This window comes from Rhinoraja longicauda, chromosome 16, assembly GCF_053455715.1.
Source record: "Rhinoraja longicauda isolate Sanriku21f chromosome 16, sRhiLon1.1, whole genome shotgun sequence".
NCBI lineage: Eukaryota > Metazoa > Chordata > Chondrichthyes > Rajiformes > Arhynchobatidae > Rhinoraja > Rhinoraja longicauda.
This window is the reverse complement of record NC_135968.1, coordinates 426,016-450,539: the sequence shown is the minus strand read 5'-3', so window position 1 is coordinate 450,539 and position 24,524 is coordinate 426,016. Positions and strand designations below refer to the sequence as shown.

Here is a 24,524-nt window from a genome sequence, read left to right as displayed (position 1 = left end):
GGAGTTAAGTGAAATGTGGGAAAGATTCTTGCTAACGTTGGAAATAAAAGGCTCTGGAAGTCTGTCTCACTTTGAGGCCCCAAAATGTCATCCATTCACCCCCACACCTTTCCCTACCTCACACTCTGTAACAAGCTAAAAGTTTCTATCAGCAGTGATAAACAATTGAATTTAATTAAAAATAGCTGCAGGAGGAGGCCATTCGGCCCTTCGAGCCAGCACCGCCATTCATTGTGGTCATGGCTGATCATGGATCGTGAAAATTCTCTGCCACAGAGGGCAGTGGAGGCCAAATCACTGGATGGATTTAAGAGAGAGTTAGATCGAGCTCTAGGGGCTAGTGGAATCAAGGGATATGGGGAGATTGGCTCAGTTTCTTAGTTTTGATGACCAATTTATGCCCCCAATTTTTTTTTAATTGACTTTAAAATATCAGAAAATATATCATAAACGGTCGTAGTATTTTTGACACCACAATGTTTTTGATATATTAAATTTGAATATAAGAAAAAAATAATTAACACCCCAAAATCAATACTACCATAGGATATACAAAATGCTGGAGTAACTCAGCGGGTCAGGCAGCATCTCAGGAGAGAAGGAATGGGTGACGTTTCAGGTCGAGACCCTTCAGACTGAACTACCATCGGATACCTCGTTGGGGTTTGTAAAATGCTTTAGAGGTTTGGAGCCTCCGTGGTTTAACTTACAGAGGTACCGACCCCGATAACGGTCGTTGTGACAATGGACACCAAGCACAACGCCCGTTACCAGATCTATGCTAGGAGGAATACCAGACATGTTACTGTATTTTTCTCCTGGTATTGATGAAGATAGTTCCCTAGATCATCATCAAAACATATATATATATATGAGGGGGCCATATGAATTTTATTATGAATTAAATACTCCCGACTAAATGTGGCAGTTTTTAATGTCACACGTTTGGTGTCCAAAATGGAGGTAAAACGATGAAAATTTGTATGTTATGAAAAAGGTTTTTGACTTTCGGTCTTGAAGTTATCTAATTTATATATGTTATTAATAAGGTTTCACATGATGGGTAGATTTTTGTTAAGAACAGTTTAAAAACCTGAATATTAATCTTGTTCCTCAAAATCTCGCCAGTATTGTAAAAATACACATTTAGAAGAAAGCTTATCACGGGATAACACTGATTATTTGGGGGCCTATCTACGTTTTTATTTTGCTTAAAAAAAGGTATTTATTTCATTGGAATACAACTTGGCTCCAACGGGTTAACGAGCAAAAGTCCTTGTTTACCGTCGCCGGAGTCTTGTGGCCGTCCAAGGACGGAGAGCGAGATGCCACCGTTCGGAGTTGAGGGGGAACGGCCAAGGGAAGGGAAGCGGTGACTCCGGATTAATCCTGACGCCTTTCACTAGCGAGAAGAAGACAGAGGAATGCGAAGAGATGGCGCACGGGGGGGGGGGGGGGGGGGGGGGTCAGCTCGGACCTTGCGTCTCGTCCTAAAAATGGACACCGCATTGTCGACAGGGCCAAGGAGGGCTGATATTGGGAACACTTCTCCATCCAGTTCCCACCAAGGATGGCTGAACCGCTGAGTTCGACCAGCACTTTGGAGGGGAATAGACAGGCGACGTGTCGGGTCGGGACCCTTCTTTGGACTGAAGGGGAGAAAGCTGGAAAAAACAGATGGGGGTTTGTTCAAAGCCTGGCAAGTCATAGGTGGACATAAAATGCTGGAGTAACTCAGCGAGGCAGGCAGCATCTCCGGAGAGAAGGGATGGGTGATGTTTCGGGTCGAGGCTGAAAAGGGTCACGACCCGAAATGTTACCCATTCCTTGCAGCATTTTGTGTCTACCTAAACAGCGCCCATCCACGGCGCGGTGTGCGGGAAAGGACCTGCCACAGAGCGGCCAGGTGAAGGGGTGTGGACCCCTTACCACAGGACATGTAGGTGAAGGGACGCTCACCGCTGTGGGTATGCCGGTGCTGCTACAGGCTGGACACACAGGTGAAACCCTTGCCACAGTCGGCGCACTCAAAGGGTCTTTCTCCGGTGTGTATCCGCTGGTGCTCCCGCAGCCCCCGTGCGCTTTGGACTTTAGTGATACAGCGCGGAAACAGGCCCTTCAGCCCACCGAGTCCGCGCCGACCAATGATCCCCGCACACTCACACTATCCGACACACACTGGGGACAGTTTACATTTATACCACTCCAATTAACCTACAAACCCGCACGTCTTTGGAGTGTGGGAGGAAACCGGAGCACCCGGAGAAAACCCACGCAGGTCAGGCGGAGAACGTGCAAAATCCGTACAGACAGCACCCGTAGTCAGGATGGAACCCGGGTCTCTGGCGCCGTGAGGCAGCAACTACCGCTGTGCCACTGGGTGTTTAAGAGGCTTTTAGACAGGCACATGAATATACGGGAATGGAGGGATATGGATCACTCTTGAAACACTTGCCGCGATGGGAAGAGCCGCTCGCTGGCGTGGGCCCGCCGGTGCTGCCGCAGCCCCCGCGAGCTGTCAAACGCCTCACCGCAGTACTGGCAGTCGAAGGACTGGCCACTGGTGTGCACGCTCTGGTGAGCCAGAGCATTGGAGGCCACGGCAAAGCGCTCACCATTCACCGGGCTGGGACGGTCGCCGGCGTGAACCCGCTGGTGCCTCAGCAGGTTGGAGGAGTGAGTGAAGCCATTGCCGCACTGGGTGCAGGTGAAGGGGCGCTCGCCGGTGTGGGTGCACTGGTGCTCCAGCAGATTGGAGGAGTTGGTGTAGCTCTTGCCGCACTGGGCGCAGGTGTAGGGGCGTTCCCCGCTGTGGGAGCGCTGGTGCCTCAGCAAGTTTTTGTTGAGGGTGAAGCCCTTGCTGCACTGGGTGCAGGTGAAGGGGCGCTCGCCGGTGTGGGTGCGCCGGTGTTCCAGCAGGCTGTTGGAGCGGGTGAAGCCCTTGCCACAGTCAGAGCAGGTGAAGGGCCGCTCACTGCTGTGCACCCGGCGGTGCTGCCTCAGCCCCGACAACTGGGCAAAGCTCTTGCCGCAGGTGGAGCAGCCAAAGGGCTTCTCGCCCGTGTGCACCTGCAGGTGGTTCGTCAGTTCATTTGTCGTTTTGAAGCCCTTGCTGCAGGTGGAGCAGGTGAAGGGCTTCTCGCCCGTGTGCACCCGCTGGTGGTTCTTCAGGGCATTCGTCGTCTTGAAGCACTTGCTGCAGTCGGAGCAGCTGAAAGGCCTCTCGTCACGGTGCACGCCGTAGTGCCGCAGCAGGTTCCCGTAGCAGGCGAAGCTCTTGTCGCACTCCGAACAGCCGAAGGGGCGTTCTCCTGTGTGCGCCCGCCGGTGGGTCTCCAGCAGGCACGGGTGCTGCCAGGCCTTGCCACACTCGTCGCACTCATAACGCTTCTCCTTGTTGGGCCCCGTCATGTGGTCCTCCAACGAAGCTCAGCCACCACACCGCGGAGATGGGGAGGGGGGGGGGGGGGGGAGGTGCTCACCGGCACCCTGGACGCCCTGAATGGCCGCTCACGTCCCCGTCTCCTAAACCCTGCAGGAGGGGAACACAGAGGGTCAACAAGCTGGCAAACAGAACATTACTAACACGTGATCACTACTGGTGCTTGAACGGGGGGAAGGGGAGGAGTGGGGGTCAGGGGGGGTGGGTGGAGGAGGGGGTGAAGGGGGGGTCATGGGGGGTGGGTGGAGGAGGGGGTGAAGGGGGGAGTCAAGAGTGTGGGAGGGAGTGGGACGCCGAGCATTCGGACGCCGCGCTGAGCCTCCTGCCCGCACGTGAGTCGCCCGGCGCCGTGACGTCATCCGCACGTACGGCGCCCCTGTCATGGCGCAGAGTCACGTGGGGGGGGCGGCCTGCATCATGAGAAGGAGGTCACATAGTGCTGGAGTCACTCAGCGGGTCGAGCAGCGTCTGTAGAGAACACAGTAGATAGGGGACATTTTTTGGGGTCACGACCCTTCTGCAGACCTGAAACCTCGTCTATCCACGTTGACCAGAGATGCTGCCTGACCTGCTTTAATACTCCAGCACTCTGTATCTTTTTGTGTATGAACCAGCATCTGCAGTTCCTTATGTCACGGCGCAGAACGGCTGACCAGAGGCGCTGCACAACGGCCTCCCGCCGCCAGGGGGAGCTGTGCAGTCGGAGGATCAGAGGGCGCCGAGACCTCCTTCCCTCCCTCATTCACTCACATCCCACTCCTCGGGTCGCCGGCCGCAGGATCGCCCTCGGGAAGGGAGGAGGGGGTGGGGGAATGGACGCGAGGTCAAGCGGCGGTGGCGACGACGGCTGTTCCCCACCTGAGCTCCCGGCTCTGAGCGAGCGGAGGCCTCGTCCCGTCGGCCCCTCCCACCACTGACGGGCAGCGCGTCACAAAGGACCAGGTACTGCCCCCTCCCGGCGGCAGACCAATGAGAGCTGCGTTGCCGCCCCCGGCGCAGGTGAGGGCATCCTATTGGTTGAGCCGCAGCTCCACTCCTCGGACAGACAACGCCCTCCGCCAATCGCAGCAGCCCATCACGCCCCAGCAACGGTTGCCTGGGCGTTGCCGGCCAATCAACCCTCGTCTCCACCCCCCCAAACTCACCCCTCACACCCTCTCCCCCTCACCCCCCAACTCACGCTTCCATCGTCCTCCCCCTTCCCCCTCCAGGGAGAACCGGACCCGCCTCACGGGGGGGGGGGGGGGGGGGGGGAGGGGAGGGGTCAGGCAGCATCTGTGGAGAAGATAGACTCAAAGGACTAGATGGTGTGAGCTACAGGGAGAGGTTGAGCAGGCTGTGTCTCTATTCCATGGAGCGCAGAAGGATGAGGGTTGATAACATAACATAACATAACATAACAGAACTTTATTGTCATTCGGTATAAATACCGAACGAAATTTCAGCAGTCACAAGACACAGCAAAAAAGAAAAGAACACAGGACACACGACCCCAACACAAACATCCATCACAGTGACTCCAAACACCCCCTCACTGTGATGGACTCTCTTCCACTCTCTTCCCCCCGCGCCCACGGACAGGCAGCTCGACCCCTACCGAGGCGACCGACACGCACAGCCCCCGCAACGGGATGGAAGGCCCCGCGGCCGAGCCGCACCGGGCACCGAAACATCACGCGGCCGAGCCGCGCCGGCGATGTTAATTCCAGCGGCCGAGCCGCGCCGGGCGATGGAAGGCCCCGCGGCCGCTGCTAAGTCCCGCGGCCGAGCCGCACTGGGCACTGAAACGTCCTGCGGCCGAGCCGCGCCGGCGATGGAAGGCCCCGCGGCCGCTGCTAAGTCCCGCGGCCGAGCCGCACCGGGCACTGAAACGTCCCGCGGCCGAGCCGCGCCGGCGATGTTAAGTCCCGCAGCCGAGCCGCGCCGGGCGATGAAAGGCCCCGCGGCCGCGCCGGGCGCTGAACCGTTCCGCGGCCGAGCCGCACCGGGCGATGGAAGGCCCCGCGGCCGAGCCGCACCGAGCGCTGAAACGTGCCGCAGCTGTACCGGGCGATGGAAGGCTCCGCGACCGAGCCGCGCCGGGCACTGTTAGGTCCCGCGGCCGAGCCGCGCCGGCGATGTTAAGTCCAGCGGCCGAGCCGCGCCGGGCGATGGAAGGCCCCGCGGGCGATGGAGGGCCCCGCGGCCGAGCTGTGCCCCGGGGAAGAAGGTTCCCCCACCCCCCGCCCCACCCCACCCCACCCCCCACACATACAGAGCCAAAAACAGAAACAAAAACCATCCCAACACCGACACAAACAACAACAAAAAAGGAAAAAAAGACAAACAGACTGCCAGAGAGCCGCAGCCGTTACAAAATCATGAGAGGAATATATCGGTTAGATGCACAGAGTATCTTACCCTGAGTAGGCGGAAGTGGCGGCGCCTAATGGCTGCGGCTCGCTAGCAGTCTGTTCGTCTTTTTTCCTTTTTTTTTTGTTGTGTGTCGGTGTTGGGATGGTTTTTGGTTTTTTTTGGTTGTGTATGTGTGGGGGGTGGTGGTGTGGGTAGGTGGGTGGTGGTGTGGGTGGGGGGGTGGGGGAAACCTTTCTCTTTTAGGTCTCTTCCTCACGGCGCGGGGTGCTGCTCGGCCGCGGGGCCTTCCATCGCCCGGTGCGGCTCGGCCACTGGACTTAACAGTGCCCGGTGCGGTTCGGCCGCGGGGCCTAACATCGCCCGGCGCGGCTCAGCCGCGGGGCCTAACATCGCTGGTGCGGCTCGGCCGCTGGACTTAACATCGCCCGGTGCGGCTTGGCCGCGGGGCCTAACATCGCCCGGTGCGGCTCGGCCGCGGGGACTTCCATCCTCTTGCGGGGACTGTGCGGGTCGGTCGGGTACGAGCTGTCTGTCCGTGGGCGTGGGGAAGAGAGTGGAAGTTTTGTTGCCTCCATCACAGTGAGGGGGTGTTTGGAGTCACTGTGATGGACGTTTGTGTTGGGGTCATGTGTCTTGTGTTCTTTTTTTTTTGTGTGTGACTGCTATGTAGTTTCGTTCGGTACCTTGGTACCGAATGACAAATAAAGCTCTGTCTGTTGAACTCTGTCTGTTGAATCGAGGACGAGGGGACATGTGTTCAAGGTGAAGGGGAAAAGATTTAATAGGAATCTGAGGGGTAACTTTTTTACACAAAAGGTGGTGGGTGTATGGAATGGGCTGCCAGATGATGCAGTTGAGGCTGGGACTATCCCATCGTTTAAGAAACAGTTGACAGGTACATGGATAGGGCAGGTTTGGAGGGATATGGACCAAACGTGGGCAAGTGGGACTAGTGTACAGGGGACATGTTGGTCGGTGTGGGCGAGTTAGGCCAAAGGGCCCGTTTCCACACTGTAATGCTCTATGACAAAGTGCTGGAGTAACTCAGTGGGTCAGGCAGCATCTGTGGAGAAGATAGACACAAAAGTGCTGGAGTAATCTGGTCAGGAAGAGGAGCAATGATGGGTATAAACAGTGCATTCATGGATTGCCTTGTCACACATTTGACCATGAATGTCAAGATGGCGGCAAGATGGCGGCGCGCACGGACGCAGCGGCTCACAGCTCTCCCTTTCGGTGCGTTTTATGTGTGTTATCTGTGTTATGTCTGTTAGTCAATTTTAGTCATGCAAATCAGGCAAATCCTACTTACAACCGCAAGGATCTTCTGATCATAGGATTCCAGTGCAATCGGGACCTTATGCGCGAATTTCCACACCCGCGAAATATACCGGAAGAGATAGCCAGGACACCGGGCTCTCCGTGGATAGTCGTCGGAGCGAACAGGCGTCGCAGGCGGAGGAGAAACAGGAAGCAAAAGCGAGGACGCCGGTCCGGTATACTTGCCAAGCTAAAGAGACATCCACACAAACCACCGCTACCCAGCATGTTTCTCACCAACGCCAGATCCATCATCAACAAAATGGACGAACTAAAACTACAGATATCAGCAAACAAACTCGTGGAGGACTGTTGCATTCTCTTAGTAACAGAGACATGGCTTCATCCACTTATCCCAGACGGAGCCATTGAGCTAGCCGGGCGTACAGCGTTTCGTTGGGACAGAAACATCGACTCCGGTAAGAGCAAGGGGGGGGGGGGGGGGGGTTATGCATTTACGTGCACAACAACTGGTGCACTAACATCCAAATCATGGATAGCCATTGTTCTCCTGATCTGGAGTTCCTAACAGTTAAATGCAAGCCTTTTTACCTTCCTCGTGAATTTACAGGGGTTATAGTAACAGCAGTTTACATCCCACCGAATGCTAACGCTAGCACAGCTTTAGGCTACCTGCTCGGTGCAATAAACTCACAACAGAGCACATATCCAGCAGCAGCCCACATCATAGCCGGGGACTTCAATCATGCAGACCTAAAGTCAGTTCTCCCGAAACTTGAACAACACATAAGATGTGCTACCAGGGGGAAAAACACACTAGACAAGGTTTATTCAAATATTAAGAAGGGTTTCAGGTCAGCACCACTACCACACCTGGGGCAGTCAGATCACCTGTCCATATTCTTAACTCCAGCATACACCCCACTCAGGAGGAAAGCTCCAGTCACCATCTGCCAATGGATCAAGGACTTCCTGACCAACCGCCCCCAGACCGTCAAAATAGGCCCTCACCTCTCCTCCACCATTACACTGAGCACCGGCTCACCACAGGGCTGTGTGTTGAGCCCCATCCTTTACTCCCTCTACACTCACGACTGCGCCCCCACCCATCCCACCAACACCATCATCAAGTTCGCGGATGACACGACTGTGGTTGGACTCATCTCAGGAGGAGATGAGACAGCCTATAGGGATGAAATCCAAAGGCTGGCAGCATGGTGTTCAGTGAACAATCTTGTCCTGAACTCCTCCAAAACAAAGGAACTTATAATTGACTTCAGGAAAACCAGTGTAGAATACGACCCACTCTACATCAATGGGGTCTGTGTGGAAAGGGTACCCGCTTTCAGGTTCCTGGGTACGCACATCGCAGAGGATCTTACCTGGTCTACCAACACCATCACCATCACCACAGTAAAGAAGGCACAGCAGAGACTCCACTTCCTGAGGATCCTCAGGAAAACCAACCTGCAGGAGAAGCTCATGATGTCCTTCTATCGCTGCTCCATCGAGAGTGTGCTGGCATACTGTATAACCACATGGTATGCCAGCTGCTCAGAAAAGGACAGGAAGGCCCTTCAGAGGGTCATCACGACGGCCCAGAAGATCATCGGCTGCTCACTGCCCTCCCTGGAGCACCTGTTCAGCCTACGCTGCCTCAGTAGAGCAGGCAAAATAATAAAAGATCCATCCCACCCCGGCCACCGTCTGTTTGTTCATCTGCCCTCTGGTCGACGTTTCAGGTCGATCAAATCCCAAACAAACAGACTTAAGAACAGTTTTTACCCCAGGGCCATACGAGAACTGAACACTACCTTCTGCACTAGGCAACACTGTTTAAAAAAATCTTTTGTACTTAATATAATTGTATTTATTTGTTTTTGCATTTATTGCATATATGTTTTTACGCACCGTCAGGATTGGCTATTTTTTAATTTCGTTGTACTCGTTGCAATGACAATAAATGAATATTATATTTATTATATTACATGTAACCACCTGGTCACGTGTGTGGCCAATTAATTCGTTCTTTATTCATTAAAAATTACAGTTTAGTGAATTCATATTTGGTGAAAAGCAAGGTACAATAAAGCTAGCTTTTGACATGAAAATGAATATAATCAAAGCAGTGGTTTTCAGATGGCATAAACTTTTCATGTTTTTCGGCCACGTGTGTGGCATTTAAATTTAATTAAACTTATTCATTAATTATTTTTTATAATTGAATGAAAGCTGTTCTTTTTATATTTAAAAAATGGGCGTGGACCAGACAATGCTCTTTATGAATATACAACAACAAAAAAAAAGAAAAATGTTTCTCTCCAGAGATGCTGTCTGTCCCATTGAGTCACTCCAGCATTGTGTGGTCTGGGCCCCTGAGGTTTTGTCTCAGGTTTGCAGCCTCTGCAGCTTCTGTGGCCTGGGGGGGACGGGACACACGTGGACCCTGAATGGCCGGCCGCGCCGTGGCAACCGTTGCTAAAGCGGGATTGGCGGATGCGATTGGCAGGAACAAGTATACACGCAGCAGATTAACAGACAGACATTACTGAGTGCTTTTTAAAATTGATGTCGGATCAAATTAATTTCGTTTCCCAGGACACGCATTCTGTTTGATTTATAAGAAAATAACTGCAGATGCTGGTACAAATCGATTTATTCACAAAATGCTGGAGTAACTCAGCAGGTCAGGCAGCATCTCGGGAGAGAAGGAATGGGTGACGTTTCGGGTCGAGATTTACTTGCGTCCCCGTCAACATTTCACTCCTTGTCCCTGTGCCCCTATCACTGCATTTCCTCGCCAAGCTTCTTTCTTGAACTAAGGAAGCATCTCATGGGTTGTCAAGAATTCCCCGAATCTCCCGAGAATTAAAGATCAGTTTTCAGGGGCTCGCTGCACCTATCCAAATGAAAAATCCAGTGGGAGCCCAAAATAAACACCAGCACATTATTTCTCCATTGAATTTGAAATAGTCTGTGTTCATTGCAGTGGTACAAGAGGTAAGAGGACAAAAGCTGTTTTACTGGGTTAGGTAGCTGGAGTCACAAGATCATTTGATGGACCTCACGAAATACCTCCAGAGATGCAGACTTTAAATATTAAATTATTATTTGCGCCTAATTTACAAAAAAAAAATTGTGCATTTAATCATTTTATTAACAACACATCCAGCACAAGATAACCTCCTCCAAATTGCTTCAAAGCCGCTGCATGGTGCAGGTAGGCTCTGGGATGTGAATCCTCGCCAACAACTCCTCTGATGGCCACTGAAGATAGAACTAAAGGTGACAACCCTTCCAATAAAGGAGTAGCACTTTATTAGAAGCAAGAAGGCTACTCAACAAAAAATAAAGAAAGGAAATGTTCAATGAAGAGCAGCCGGGTTTGTGTACGGGTACTTCAGACGACAATCCAGTATAACCAAAATGCTCACCGACTTAAACTGGGACTCCCTTGAAACCAGATGCTCAGATTGACTCCCCTTCACAAGGTCAACAAGGACATCGACCTCGACGCTGACTTATATGTGAAAGAGAAAACAACAAGATCCAGAAGAAGCCGCAACAAGCAACTTGTAGTTCAACAACACATATCTACTCCCTACATCAAGTCTTCTTTCCCTGAAGCAATTTCCCTCTGGAATGCCCTCCCACAATCCGCTGTTGACATGCCCACAAGACCTCCATCCCATACAGACGGCAAAGACCCCGCTAGACCAGACCCTCTCTCGTCAACTTCCAGTCCAATTCTATACTGCCATTGTAGTCCGTCCTCACCTTCTCCATCACGGTCTGGTTTGGCTCAGCCACCAAGCACGACATCCGGAGGCTGCAACTAATCGTTCGATCAGCTGAGAAGGTTGTTGGCTGCAACCTTCCCCCCTCCCCATTGACGAACTGTACATTGCAAGGGCCAGGAAGCGAGCAGGTAAGATCATCTCTGACCCCTCTCACCCTGGCCACAAACACTTTGAAGCACATCCCTCTGGAAGGCGACTCCGGACTGGCAAAGCAGCCACAGCCAGACATAAATGCAGCTTTTTTTCCGTGAGTAGTAGCTCTACTCAATAACCAAAAGTCTGTGTCTCTTTTTGCTCTGGTTTATTTCACATGTTTAAACCGCAATGTTGTACTCTTAATGTTTTAAAGTTTTATGCTTTATTCTTAATTGTTTACTGTATGTTCATGTTGTTACTTGCGAGTGGAGCATCAAGGCACATTCCTTGTATGTGTACATACTTGGCCAATAAACTTATTCATTCATAATTAATTCATTCATCCATTAAACAAATAAAATATAACAGCGGCCAAACGATGTTCCCAACTGCAGGAACTATCTTTAAAGTAGTGGGGAGGTGTCCGACTGCCCCATGGCTACAGATATGCATGGAGGCAAGAATTATTTCTTATCATTGCTGGAGATGGCTGGCATCTTCTTTCATTATGATAGCACAACATGAATTCTGTAGCATTCCAAAGAGGTCAGGAGAAACTTGCTTTATTTGTTACGTAATGCACAAATGCATCAAGACTTTCTTTAAAATGCCTTTAAGTTTTGGGGCCAGTCGCAGCCAGCTGGGACTGTGAGCAGTCGGCTGTGGGCAGCTTGACCCACCCACATTTTACATTTTCACTTGGGTACAGAATGAATGAGAAAATGGTGGTACTGTTGATTGTCTGCTCCTCGACAGGGCCAAGGAGGGCTGATATTAGGAAGACCTCTCCATCCGGTTCCCTCCACGGATGGCTGACCTGTCCTTAATTTGGAGAATTCAATGATCTGTGTGCTATGAGCTGCTCCAGTTTGCGTTTCACCTCACTCTGGCAATGGAGGAGGCCAAGGACAGAAAGATCAGCCATGCGGGAGTGGGAAGGGGAGTTAAAATGGTTGGCAACCGGGGGATCCAGCAGGCCTTGGCGGACCGTGTGCAACTGTCGGGTGAAATGCACGCCTAGTCCAGGTACAAGGAACAGCAGATTTATTCACAAAATGATGGAGTAACTCAGCAGGTCAGGCAGCATCCCGGGAGAGAAGGAATGGGTGACGTTTCGGGTCGAGACCCTTCTTCAGACTCATCTCCCGGGATGCTGCCTGACCTGCTGAGTTACTCCAGCATTTTGTGAATAAATCGATTTGTACCAGCATCTGCAGTTATTTTCTTATACAAGGAACATCAGATACTGGTTTACAAAGAGACACAATCTCCGGAGTAACTTGCACATCTGGAAAGCACGGACAGGCAACATTCTAGGTCAGGACCCTTCTTCAGACTGCTTGGTGTGGCGGGTGGAGAAAGTTGGGAAGGAGAGGTGGGAGTGGTCGACTTAGATTCCCTTCCCTCCACAGGTACGGCCTGATCCACTGTGTTCCTCCACAGCTTTAGAGGGAATGGACAGATTACATTTTGAGTCAGGACTTATCGGAGAGGGTGGGGGGAGGAAGCTGGAAAAGAGATGGGGGCTGGACAAAGCCTGGTAAGTGATCGATGGACACAAAATGCTGGAGTAACTCAGCGGGACAGGCAGCATCTCTGGAGAGAAGGAATGGGTGACGTTTCGGGTTGGGACACTTCTTCAGAAGTGATAGGTGGACATAGCTGAGGGAGGTGGGTGTATGGAACGAGCTGCCAGGCGAGGTAGTTGAGGCTGGGATGATCCCAATGTTTAAGAAACAGTTATAGACAGGTACATGGATAGGACAAGCTTGAAGGGATATCTACCAAACGTAGGCAGGTGGGACTAGTGTAGCTGGGACATGACCGGTGTGGGCAAGTTGGGCCGAATGACCTGTTTCCATGCTGTATCACTCTATGACTCTAACACGAAGTGCGGCAGTAACTCGGCGGGTCAGGCAGCATCTGTGGAGAACATGGATAGATGGACGTTTCACAGAGTGCTGGAGTAACTCGGCGGGTCAGGCAGCATCTGTGGAGAACATGGACAATAGACAATAGGTGCAGGAGTAGGCCATTCAGCCCTTCGAGCCAGCACCGCCATTCAATGCGATCATGGCTGATCACTCTCAATCAGTACCCCGTTCCTGCCTTCTCCCCATACCCCCTCACTCCGCTATCCTTAAGAGCTCTATCCAGCTCTCTCTTGAAAGCATCCAACGAACTGGCCTCCACTGCCTTCTGAGGCAGAGAATTCCACACCTTCACCACTCTCTGACTGAAAAAGTTCTTCCTCATCTCCGTTCTAAATGGCCTACCCCTTAGTCTTAAACTGTGGCCCCTTGTTCTGGACTCCCCCAACATTGGGAACATGTTTCCTGCTTCTAATGTGTCCAATACCCTAATTATCTTATATGTTTCAATAAGATCCCCCCTCATCCTTCTAAATTCCAGTGTATACAAGCCCAATCGCTCCAGCCTTTCAACATACGACAGTCCCGCCATTCCGGGAATTAACCTAGTGAACCTACGCTGCACGCCCTCCATAGCAAGAATATCCTTCCTCAAATTTGGAGACCAAAACTGCACACAGTACTCCAGGTGCGGTCTCACCAGGGCCCGCTACAACTGTAGAAGGACCTCTTTGCTCCTATACTCAACTCCTCTTGTTACGAAGGCCAACATTCCATTGGCTTTCTTCACTGCCTGCTGGAGAGGTGATGTTTCGGGTCGGGACCTTTCTTCAGACTGACACTTTGTTACCAGCTGACGGGGTGATTGGCAGATGGGTAGAGTGAGCGACAGAGACGAGAGAAAACAAGCAGATATAAGGGTGTGAGATAAGGAGAGAGGAATGTATACGTGCAGCTTTAAGGGACATTGGTCAGGTAGCATTTGGAGTATTGCATACAGTTCCACAGCGCAGTGTGCCAGCAGGCTGGAGGAGGGGGCAAAGGCCTTGCCATACAGCGGGCAGGTGAAGGGATGCTCACCACTGTGGGTTTTCTGGTGTTGCCACAGGCTGGACATGCGAGGGAAACCCTTGCCACACAGTGCACTCAAAGGATCTCTCTCCGGTGTGTATCCGCTGGTGCTCCCCAAGCCCCCGTGCGCTCTTGAACCGCTTGCCACGGTGGGAGGAGCCGCTCGCCAGCATGGGCCCGCCGGTGCTGCCGCAGCCCCTGCGAGCTATCAAACGCCTCACCGCAGGACTGGCAGTCGTAGGTCTGGCCACCGGACAGAGCGTGGGAGGCCACGGCAAAGTGCTCGCCACTCACGGGCTGGGGATGGGTCGGTCGCCAGCGTGCACCTGCTGGTGCCTCAGCAGGTTGGAGGAGCAGGTGAAGCCCTTGCCACACTGGGTGCAGGTGAAGGGGCGCTCGCTGGTGTGGATGTGCTGGTGCTCCCGCAGCTTGGAGGACTGGGTGAAGCCCTTGCCGCACTGGGCACAGATGTAGGGGCGCTCGCCTGCGTGCACCCGCCGGTGCCTCAGCAGCTTGGAGGAGCGGCTGAAGCCCTTGCCACAGTCGCTGCAGACGTACGGCCGCTCCCCAGTGTGCAGGCGCCAGTGCACCTTCAACTCCTGCTTCGACTTGAAGCTCTTGCCGCAGTCGGAGCAGGTGAAGGGCCGCTCACCGCTGTGCACCCGCTGGTGGCTCAGCATGTTGGAGGATTGGGTGAAGCCCTTGCCGCACTGGGCGCAGGTGAAGGGGCGCTCGCCGGTGTGGATGCGCTGGTGCTCCAGCAGGCCGTCAGAGCGGGTGAAGCCCTTGCCGCACTGGGCGCAGGTGAAGGGGCGCTCGCTGGTGTGGGTGTGCCGGTGCTTCAGCAGGCTGTTGTTGCGGGTGAAGCCCTTGCCGCAGTCACTGCAGGTGTAGGGGAGCTCCCCGGTGTGCAGGCGCCAATGCACCTTCAACCCAGATTGCGACTTGAAGCCCTTGCCGCAGTCGGAGCAGGTGAAGGGCCGGTCACTGCTGTGTACCCGCTGGTGAATCAGCAGCTTGGAGGAGTTGATGAACCCTTTGCCACACTGGGCGCAGGAAAAGGGGCGCTCGCCGGTGTGGATGCGCTGGTGCTCCTGTAGACTGTCAGAGCGGGTGAAACCCTTGCCACACTGGGCACAGATGTAGGGGCGCTCGCCAGTGTGGATGCGCTGGTGCTCCCGCAGCTTGGAGGACTGGATGAAGCCCTTGCCGCAGTCGCTGCAGGTGAAGGGCCTCTCACTGCTGTGCTCTCGCCGATGCCGCTGTAGTACCCACGACCGGGCAAAGCTCTTGCCGCAGGTGATGCAGGTGAAGGGCTTCTCGCCCGTGTGCACCCGCCGGTGGTTCTTCAGGTGATTCGCCGTCTTGAAGCTCTTGCCGCAGTCGGAGCAGCCAAAGGGCCTCTCGTCGGAGTGCACGCGGTTGTGCCGCAGCAGGCTCGCGTAGCGGGTGAAGCTCTTGCCGCACTCCAAGCAGTCGAAAGGGCGTTCTCCCGTGTGCACCCGCTGGTGGGTCTCCAGCAGGCTCGGGCTCTGCCAGGCCTTGCCACACTCGTCGCACTCATAACGCTTCTTGTAGGGGTCCATCATGTGGTCCTCCACCGAAGCTCAGCCCACACACTGAGCAGATGGGGGGGGGGGGGGGCTCACCAGCACCCTGGCCGCCCTCAATGGCCGCTCACGTCCCCGTCTCTCCGTCCACAGCAATCGCTCCTAAACCCTTCAAGAGAGGAATACAGAGGGTCAACAAGCTGGCAAACAAGGCATTACTAATACATGAATGGGGGTGTTTATGGCAGAGGAAACCATTATACAATTCTGGGCAGCAGTGTGGCACAGCAGTACAGGTTCCATCCTAACTACGGATGCTGTCTGTAAGGAGTTTGTATGTTCTTCCCTTGACCTGTGTGGGTTTTCTCCGGGTGCTCTGTTTTCCTCCAACATTTCAAAGACGTTCAGGTTTGTAGATTAAGCGGCCTCTGTAAAATTGTTAAATTGTCCCTAACGTGTGTGGGATAGTGCTAGTATAAGGGGTAATCGCTGGTTGGCGCGGATTCCGTGGACCGAAAGACCTGCCGTATGTTGAAAGGCTGGAGCGATTGGGCTTGTATACACTGGAATTTAGAAGGATGAGGGGGGATCTTATTGAAACATATAAGATAATTAGGGGATTGGACACATTAGAGGCAGGAAACATGTTCCCAATGTTGGGGGAGTCCAGAACAAGGGGCCACAGTTTAAGAATAAGGGGTAGGCCATTTAGAACGGAGATGAGGAAGAACTTTTTCAGTCAGAGTGGTGAAGGTGTGGAATTCTCTGCCTCAGAAGGCAGTGGAGGCCAGTTCGTTGGAAGCTTTCAAGAGAGAGCTGGATAGAGCTCTTAAGGATAGCGGAGTGAGGGGGTATGGGGAGAAGGCAGGAACGGGGTACTGATTGAGAGTGATCAGCCATGATCGCCTTGAATGGCGGTGCTGGCTCGAAGGGCTGAATGGCCTACTCCTGCACCTATTGTCTATTGTCTATTGTCTTCCACGCTGCATCTCTAAACTAAGGCGGAAGATGGCGGCGCGCACAGACGCAGCGGCTCACAGCTCTCCCTTTCGGTGCTTTTTATGTGTGTTATCTGTGTTATGTCTGTTAGTCAATTTTAGTCATGCAAATCAGGCAAATCCTACTTACAACTGCAAGGATCTTTTGATCATAGGATTCCAGTGCAATCGGGACCTTACGAGCGAATTGCTACACCCACGAAATATACCGGAGGAGATAGCCAGGACACCGGGCTCTCCGTGGATAGTTGTCGGCGTGAACAGGCGTCGCAGGCGGAGGAGAAACAGGAAGCAAAAGCGAGGACGCCGGTCCGGTATACTTGCCAAGCTAAAGAGACAGCCACACAAACCACCGCTACCTAGCATGTTTCTCACCAACGCCAGATCCATCATCAACAAAATGGACGAATTAAAACTACAGATATCAGCAAACAAACTCGTGGAGGACTGTTGCATTCTCTTAGTAACAGAGACATGGCTTCATCCACTTATCCCAGACGGAGCCATTGAGCTAGCCGGGCGTACAGCGTTTCGCTGGGACAGAAACATCGACTCCGGTAAGAGCAAGGGGGGGGGGGTTATGCATTTACGTGCACAACAACTGGTGCACTAACATCCAAATCATGGATAGCCATTGTTCTCCTGATCTGGAGTTCCTAACAGTTAAATGCAGGCCTTTTTACCTTCCTCGTGAATTTACAGGGGTTATAGTAACAGCAGTCTACATCCCACCGAATGCTAACACTAGCACAGCTTTAGGCTACCTGCTCGGTGCAATAAACTCACAACAGAGCACATATCCAGAAGCAGCCCACATCATAGCCGGGGACTTCAATCATGCAGACCTAAAGTCAGTTCTCCCGAAACGTGAACAACACATAAGATGTGCTACCAGGGGGAAAAACACACTAGACAAGGTTTATTCAAATATTAAGAAGGGTTTCAGGTCAGCACCACTACCACACCTGGGGCAGTCAGATCACCTGTCCATATTCTTAACTCCAGCATACACCCCACTCAGAAGGAAAGCTCCAGTCACCATAAAGACTGTTAAGACATGGCCTGAAGGAGCTTCCTCACAGCTGCAGGATTGCTTCGAAAGGACCAACTGGGATATTTTTGAGGATCAGGACTTGGAGGAGTATACATCAACTGTACTCTGCCACATCCAAAGCTGTGTTGACAATGTCACCGTCGACAAACGTATCCGGTTGTAACCCAATCAGAAGCCCTGGATGACAAAGGATGTCAGGTCTCTCCTCAAGGACCGTAACACTGCCTTCAGGTCTAGTGATAGAGCTCTATACAGTGCTGCTAGAACCAACCTGAAGAGAGGCATCAAGGATGCCAAAGCGTCCTACAAGAGGAAGATTGAGGACCACTTTACCAACAATGACCCACGGCGGGTATGGCAAGGCATCCAGCACATCACCAACTACAAGACCAGCAACCGCACGACTGCCGACGGCGACGCCTCGCTGGCAGAGGAACTTAACTGTTTCTTTGCTCGTTTCGAGGTGAAAGCTGCAGTGGCAGACATAATACCCTCTCCAGCACCTGACAGCAACACCTTCACTGTGCAGGAGTATGATGTTAAGCGCGTGCTCAGAGCAGTGAATCCCAGGAAAGCTGCAGGCCCCGATGGTGTGACGGGCAGAGTGCTGAGGGAATGTGCAGACCAATTATCTGAGGTCTTCACAAAAATCTTCAACCTGTCCCTTTTAAAATCCACCATCCCTCCCTGCCTGAAGTCCGCCACAATCATCCCACTGCCGAAAAAGTCTGTCATCAGCGGCCTTAACGACTACCATCCGGTAGCACTCACACCGGTCATCACAAAGTGCTTCGAGAGACTGGTCCTGCAGCACATCAAAGCCAGCCTCCCACCCACCTTCGACCCATACCAGTTTGCCTACAGAGCAAATAGGTCTACAGGGGATGCCATCGACACTGCTCTTCACACTGCACTGACCCACCTTGAACACCAGGGGAGCTATGTGAGGATGCTCTTCCTCGACTTCAGCTCTGCCTTTAACACGGTCATCCCGAGCAGACTGGTCACCAAACTTTCTGACCTTGGATTTTCCCAAACCATCTGCCAATGGATCAAGGACTTCCTGACCAACCGCCCCCAGACCGTCAAAATAGGCCCTCACCTCTCCTCCACCATTACACTGAGCACCGGCTCACCACAGGGCTGTGTGTTGAGCCCCATCCTTTACTCCCTCTACACTCACGACTGCGCCTCCACCCATCCCACCAACACCATCATCAAGTTCGCGGATGACACGACTGTGGTTGGACTCATCTCAGGAGGAGATGAGACAGCCTATAGGGATGAAATCCAAAGGCTGGCAGCATGGTGTTCAGTGAACAATCTTGTCCTGAACTCCTCCAAAACAAAGGAACTTATAATTGACTTCAGGAAAACCAGTGCAGAATACGACCCACTCTACATCAATGGGGTCTGTGTGGAAAGGGTACCCGCTTTCAGGTTCCTGGGTACGCACATCGCAGAGGATCTTACCTGGTCTACCAACACCATCACCACAGTGAAGAAGGCACAGGAGAGACTCCACTTCCTCAGGAAAACCAACCTGCAGGAGAAGCTCATGATGTCCTTCTATCGCTGCTCCATCGAGAGTGTGCTGGCATACTGTATAACCACATGGTATGCCAGCTGCTCAGAAAAGGACAGGAAGGCCCTTCAGAGGGTCATCACGACGGCCCAGAAGATCATCGGCTGCTCACTGCCCTCCCTGGAGCACCTGTTCAGCCTACGCTGCCTCAGTAGAGCAGGCAAAATAATAAAAGATCCATCCCACCCCGGCCACCGTCTGTTTGTTCATCTGCCCTCTGGTCGACGTTTCAGGTCGATCAAATCCCAAACAAACAGACTTAAGAACAGTTTTTACCCCAGGGCCATACGAGAACTGAACACTACCTTCTGCACTAGGCAACACTGTTAAAAACTTTTGTACTTAATATAATTGTATTTATTTGTTTTTGCATTTATTGCATATATGTTTTTACGCACCGTCAGGATTGACTATTTTTTAATTTCGTTGTACTCGTTGCAATGACAATAAATGAATATTATTATTATTAAACTAAACTGCAGAAGGGTCTAGACCCAAAAAGTTACCCATTCCTTTTCTCCGCAGATGCTGCATGTTGCGCTGAGTTACTCCAGCACTTGTGTCTATCTTCTCCACAGATGCTGCCTGTCCCCCTCCCGCTGAATTACCCCAGCACTTTGTGCGTAAATCTTCTCCACAGATGCTGCCTGACCCGCTGAGTTACTCCAGCACTTTGTCATAGTGTCATAGAGTGATACAGCGTGGAAACAGGCCCTTTGGCCCAACTCGCCCACACTGGCCAATATGTCCCAGCTACACTCGAACCACTTGCCTGCGCTTGGTCCATATCCTCCAAACCTGTCCTATCCATGTCCAATCTTTTCCCCTTCACCTTAAACCCATGTCCGTTGGTCCTCGATTCTCCTACTCCGGGCAAGAGACTCCGTGCGTCCACCCGATCAATTCCTCTCATGATTTTATACACCTCTATAAGATCACCCCTCATCCTCCTGCGCTTCATGGAATAGAGACCCAGCCTGCTCAACCTCTCCCTGCAGCTTACACCCTATAGTCCTTTGTGTCTTTCTTCTCCACAGATGCTGTCTGACGACCCCCCCCCCCCCCCCCCCCCCCCGTGAGGCGAGGCCGGTACTCCCTGAGGGGGTAAGGGGGAGGACGGTAGAAGCGTGGGGGGGGGAGAGGGAGGGGGGTTGAGGGGTGGGGTAGGAGAGGGAGGGGGGTAGAGGGAGTGGGAGTAGAGGGGAGGGGGAATAGAGGGGAGGGGGTAGAGGGAGGGGAGGTGAGTGGGTGAGGGGGGGGACCGCACCGACCTGGGGTCGCCGATCATCCAGGAACCACGTCAAGCCCCACGCACGACTGCAGCTTCTGGGTCCTTGGGAGGGGGGGTGGTGGTGGCGAGGGGGGGACGTGGCCCCTGATTGGTCGGCCGTGCCGCGGCAACCGTTGCTGAGGCGGGATTGACGGCAGCGATTGGCGGACGGCGCTGTCTGTCCGAGGGGCGGGGCTGCGGCTCAACCTATAGAACGTGCTTTTCTACGGCAGGGACGCGGCTCTGATTGTCGGACGCAGGGAGGGGTCCTGGTCCTTTGTGACGTCCGAGCCGGGGAGGCTGGACTCGCTCCCATTGGCCGGTGGCGCTGTCCATCAGTGGGTAGGGGTGGGACCTGGTCCCCGGTCACGTGAGGCGGGCCAGTGCGTCAGTGAGGCCGACGGGGCCAGGCCCTCTGCTCCCTCAGCGCCGGGAGTTCAGGTGGGGAACAGTGGCCGCCGCCGCTGCTGCTTGGCCCCGCGTCCTTTACGCCACTCCCTACGTCCTTTCCCGAGGGTGATCCTGCGGCCGAGGAGTGGGATGTGAGTGAATGGGGGAGGGAAGGTCTGGGCGCCCTCTGGTCTTACGAGTGCAGCGCCCCCTGGTGGCGGGAGGCCGCAGTGCAGCGTATCTGGTCAGTCGGCCGCAGCGCCCCTGGCGGCGGGAGGGTTGAGTTTAGTTTATTGTCACGTGTACCGAGGTGCAGTGAAAACGTCACCCATTCCTTCTCTCCCGAGATGCTGCCTGACCTGCTGAGTTACTCCAGCATTTTGTGAATAAATCGAATTGCAGTGAAAAGCTTTTTTGTTGCGTGCTAATCCAGTCAGCAGAAAGGCAACACACGATTACAATTGATCCGTCCGCTGTGTACGGATACGGGATAAAGGGAATTGCTGAGCGCAAGACTTGTGACTCCAGCGCGAAGACAAGGTTTCTCACTGTATAAGGCCATAAGTGACAGGAGCTGAATTATGCCATTCGGCCCATCAAGTCTACTCCGCCATTCAATCATGGACAATCTATCTCTCCCTTCTAACCCCATTCTCCTGCCTTCTCCCCATAACCCCTGACATGGGTATCTCGGTTCACGGAACAGTAATCCCTACCCCACTCCCCCCCTCACTCCTGACCCCCACTCCCCCCTACACCCCTAGTGATGTTCACATGTTAGTAATGTCCTGTTTGCCAGCTTGTTGACCCTCTGTGTTCCCCTCCTGCAGGGTTTAGGCGCCGTTGCCGTGAATGGAGAGACCCCGTTACTGGCTTCTCCCCATATCCCCTGACTCCGCTATCATTAAGAGCTCTACCTAACTCTCTCTTGAAAACACCCAGAGAATTGGCCACCTCGGGAACATAGTTCCTGCCTCTAATGTGTCCAATCCCTTAAGGATCTTTCAATAAGATCCCCTCTCATCCTTCTAAATTCCAGAGTATACAAGCCCAGTTGCTCCAGTCTTTGAATGTATGACAGTCCCGCCGTTCCGGGAATTAACCTTGTGAACCTATGCTGCACTCCTTCAACAGTAAGAATGTCCTTCAAGTTTAGAGACCAAAACTGCACACAATACTCCAGGTGTGGTCTCATTAGGGCCCTGTACAACTGCAGAAGGACCTCTTTGCTCCTATACTCAACTCTTGTTATGAAGGTCAACATTCCATTGGCTTTCTTCACTGCCTGCTGTACCTGCAGATTCCTTTCAGTGACTGATGCACTAGGACACCCAGATCTCGTTGTACTTCCCCTTTTCCTAACTTGACACCATTCAGATAATAATTCTCCTTCCTGTTCTTACCACCAAAGTGGATAACCTCACATTTATCCACATTAAACTGCATCTGCCATGCATCCGCCTATTCACACAACCTGTCCAAGTCACCCTGCAACCTCAGCATCTTCCTCACAGTTCACACTGCCACCCAGCTTTGTATCAGCTGCAAATTTAATCCCTTCATCCAAGTAATTAATGTATATTGTAAATAGCTGCAGTCCCAGCACCGAGCCTTGCGGTACCCCACTAGTCACTGCCTGCCATTCTGAAAGGGACCCATTTATCCCCACTCTTTGCTTTCTGTCTGCCAACCAATTTTCTATCCATGTCAGTACCCTACCCCCAATACCATGTGCTATAATTTTGCCCACTAATCTCCTATGTGGGACCTTGTCGAAGGCTTTCTGAAAATCAAGGTACACTACATTCATCGGCTCTCCTCTGTCAATTTTCCTAGTTATATTCTCAAAAATTTCCCGAAGATTAGTCAAGCATGATTTCCCCTTCGTAAATCCATGCTGACCATAATCCATAAAACCAGGGGCCAGTTTAAGAATAAGAGGTAGGCCATTTAGAACGGAGATGAGGAAAAACTTTTCCAGTCAGAGAGTTGTGAATCTGTGGAATTCTCTGCCTCAGAAGGCAGTGGAGGCCAATTCTCTGAATGCATTCAAGAGAGAGCTAGATAGAGCTCTTAAGGATAGTGGAGTCAGGGGGTATGAGGAGAAGGTAGAACGGGGTACTGATTGAGAATGATCAGCCATGATCACATTGAATGGCGATGCTGGCTCGGAGGGACGAATGGCCTACTCCTGCACCTAGTGTCTATTGTCTGACTCGGACCGATCCTCTTACTGCTATCTAAATGCTTCTCAATTTCGTCTTTTATAATTGACTCCCCATCACCAATGTCAGACTAACTGGTCTATAATTTCCTGTTTTCTCTCTCCCTCCTTTATTAAAAAGTGGGATAACATTAGCTACCCTCCAATCCACAGGCACTGATCCTGAATCTATAGAACATTGGAAAATGATCACCAATGCGTCCAAGATTTCTAGTGTCACCTCCTTAAGTACCTTGGGATGCAGACCTTCAGGCCCTGGGGATTTATCAGCCTTCAGTCCCATCAGTCTAGCCAACACTATTTCCTGCCTAATGAGAATTTCCTTCAGTTCCTCCATCACCCTAGGATCTCTGGCCACTAGAACATTTGGGAGATTGTTTGTGTCTTCCTTAGTGAAGACAGATCCAAAGTACCGGTTCAACCCGTCTGCCATTTCCTTGTTCCCCATAATAAATTCATCTGCTTCTGTCTTCAAGGGACCCACATTTGCCTTAACTCTTTTTTTCCTCTTCATGTATCTAAAGAAGCTTTTGCTATCCTCCTTTATATTATTGGCTAGCTTACTTTCGTACCTCACCTTTTCTCCCCGTATTGCCTTTTTAGTTATGTAAGAAAATAACTGAAGATGCTGGTACAAATCAAAGGTATTTATTTAACAAAATGCTGGAGTAACTCTGCAGATCAGGCAGCATCTCAGGAGAGAAGAAATGGGTGACGTTTTGGGTCGAGACCCTTCTTCAGCCTTTTTAGTTATCTTCTGTTGCTCTTTAAGTGTCCCAATCCTCTGGCTTCCCGCTCTTCTTTGCTACGTTATACTTCTCTTTCATTTTTATGCTGTCCTTGACTTCCCTTGTTAGCCACGAGCGCCTCTGACTCCCCTTAGAATCTTTCCTTCTCTTGGGGATGAATTGATCCTGCACCTTCTGCATTATTCACGGGAATACCTGCCATTGCTGTTCCACTGTCTTCCCTTGCTAGGATCTCCTTGCAGTCAAATCTGGCCAGCTCCTCCCTCATGCCTCTATAATCCCCTTTGCTATATTGTAATACTGACACTTCCGATTTTCCCTTCTCCCTCTCAAATTGTAGATTAAAACTTATCATATTATGATCACTGCCTCCTAATGGCTCTTTTACCTTGAGTTCCCTTATCAAATCATGTTCATTACACAACACTAAATCCAGTGATAGATTTTCCACGAGTGATAGCTCCACTCAATAACCAAAAGTCTGTAGCGTCTTTTTGCTCTGGTTTATTGCACTCGCATGTTAAACCGTAATGTTTTATGGTTTATTCTTAATTGTTCGTGTTGTTACTTGAGAGCGGAGCACCAAGGCACATTCCTTGTGTGTGCACATGTTTGGCCAATAAACTTATTCATTCATTCATTCCTTTAAATAAATAAAATACAACAGCAGCCTAACGATATTCCCAACTGCAGGAACTATCTTTGAAGTAGTGGGGAGGTGTCCAACTGCCTTACGGCTAGATATGCAT

The 24,524-nt window shown here is 52.1% G+C and overlaps 1 protein-coding gene across 1 annotated transcript in view; it reads right to left on the bottom strand.

The window, feature by feature from the left end:
* Positions 1–1,509: 1,509 nt before the first annotated feature.
* LOC144601224 (uncharacterized) overlaps positions 1,510–24,524 on the bottom strand; it is a 39,988-nt gene continuing 16,973 nt past the window's right edge. Inside the window, 4 exon segments of the mRNA XM_078413201.1 lie at positions 1,510–3,428; positions 3,515–3,532; positions 14,042–14,254; positions 14,257–15,561. Of these exon segments, the coding sequence (XP_078269327.1) occupies positions 2,437–3,428; positions 3,515–3,532; positions 14,042–14,254; positions 14,257–15,561 (2,528 nt within the window). The 3' untranslated portion in view covers positions 1,510–2,436.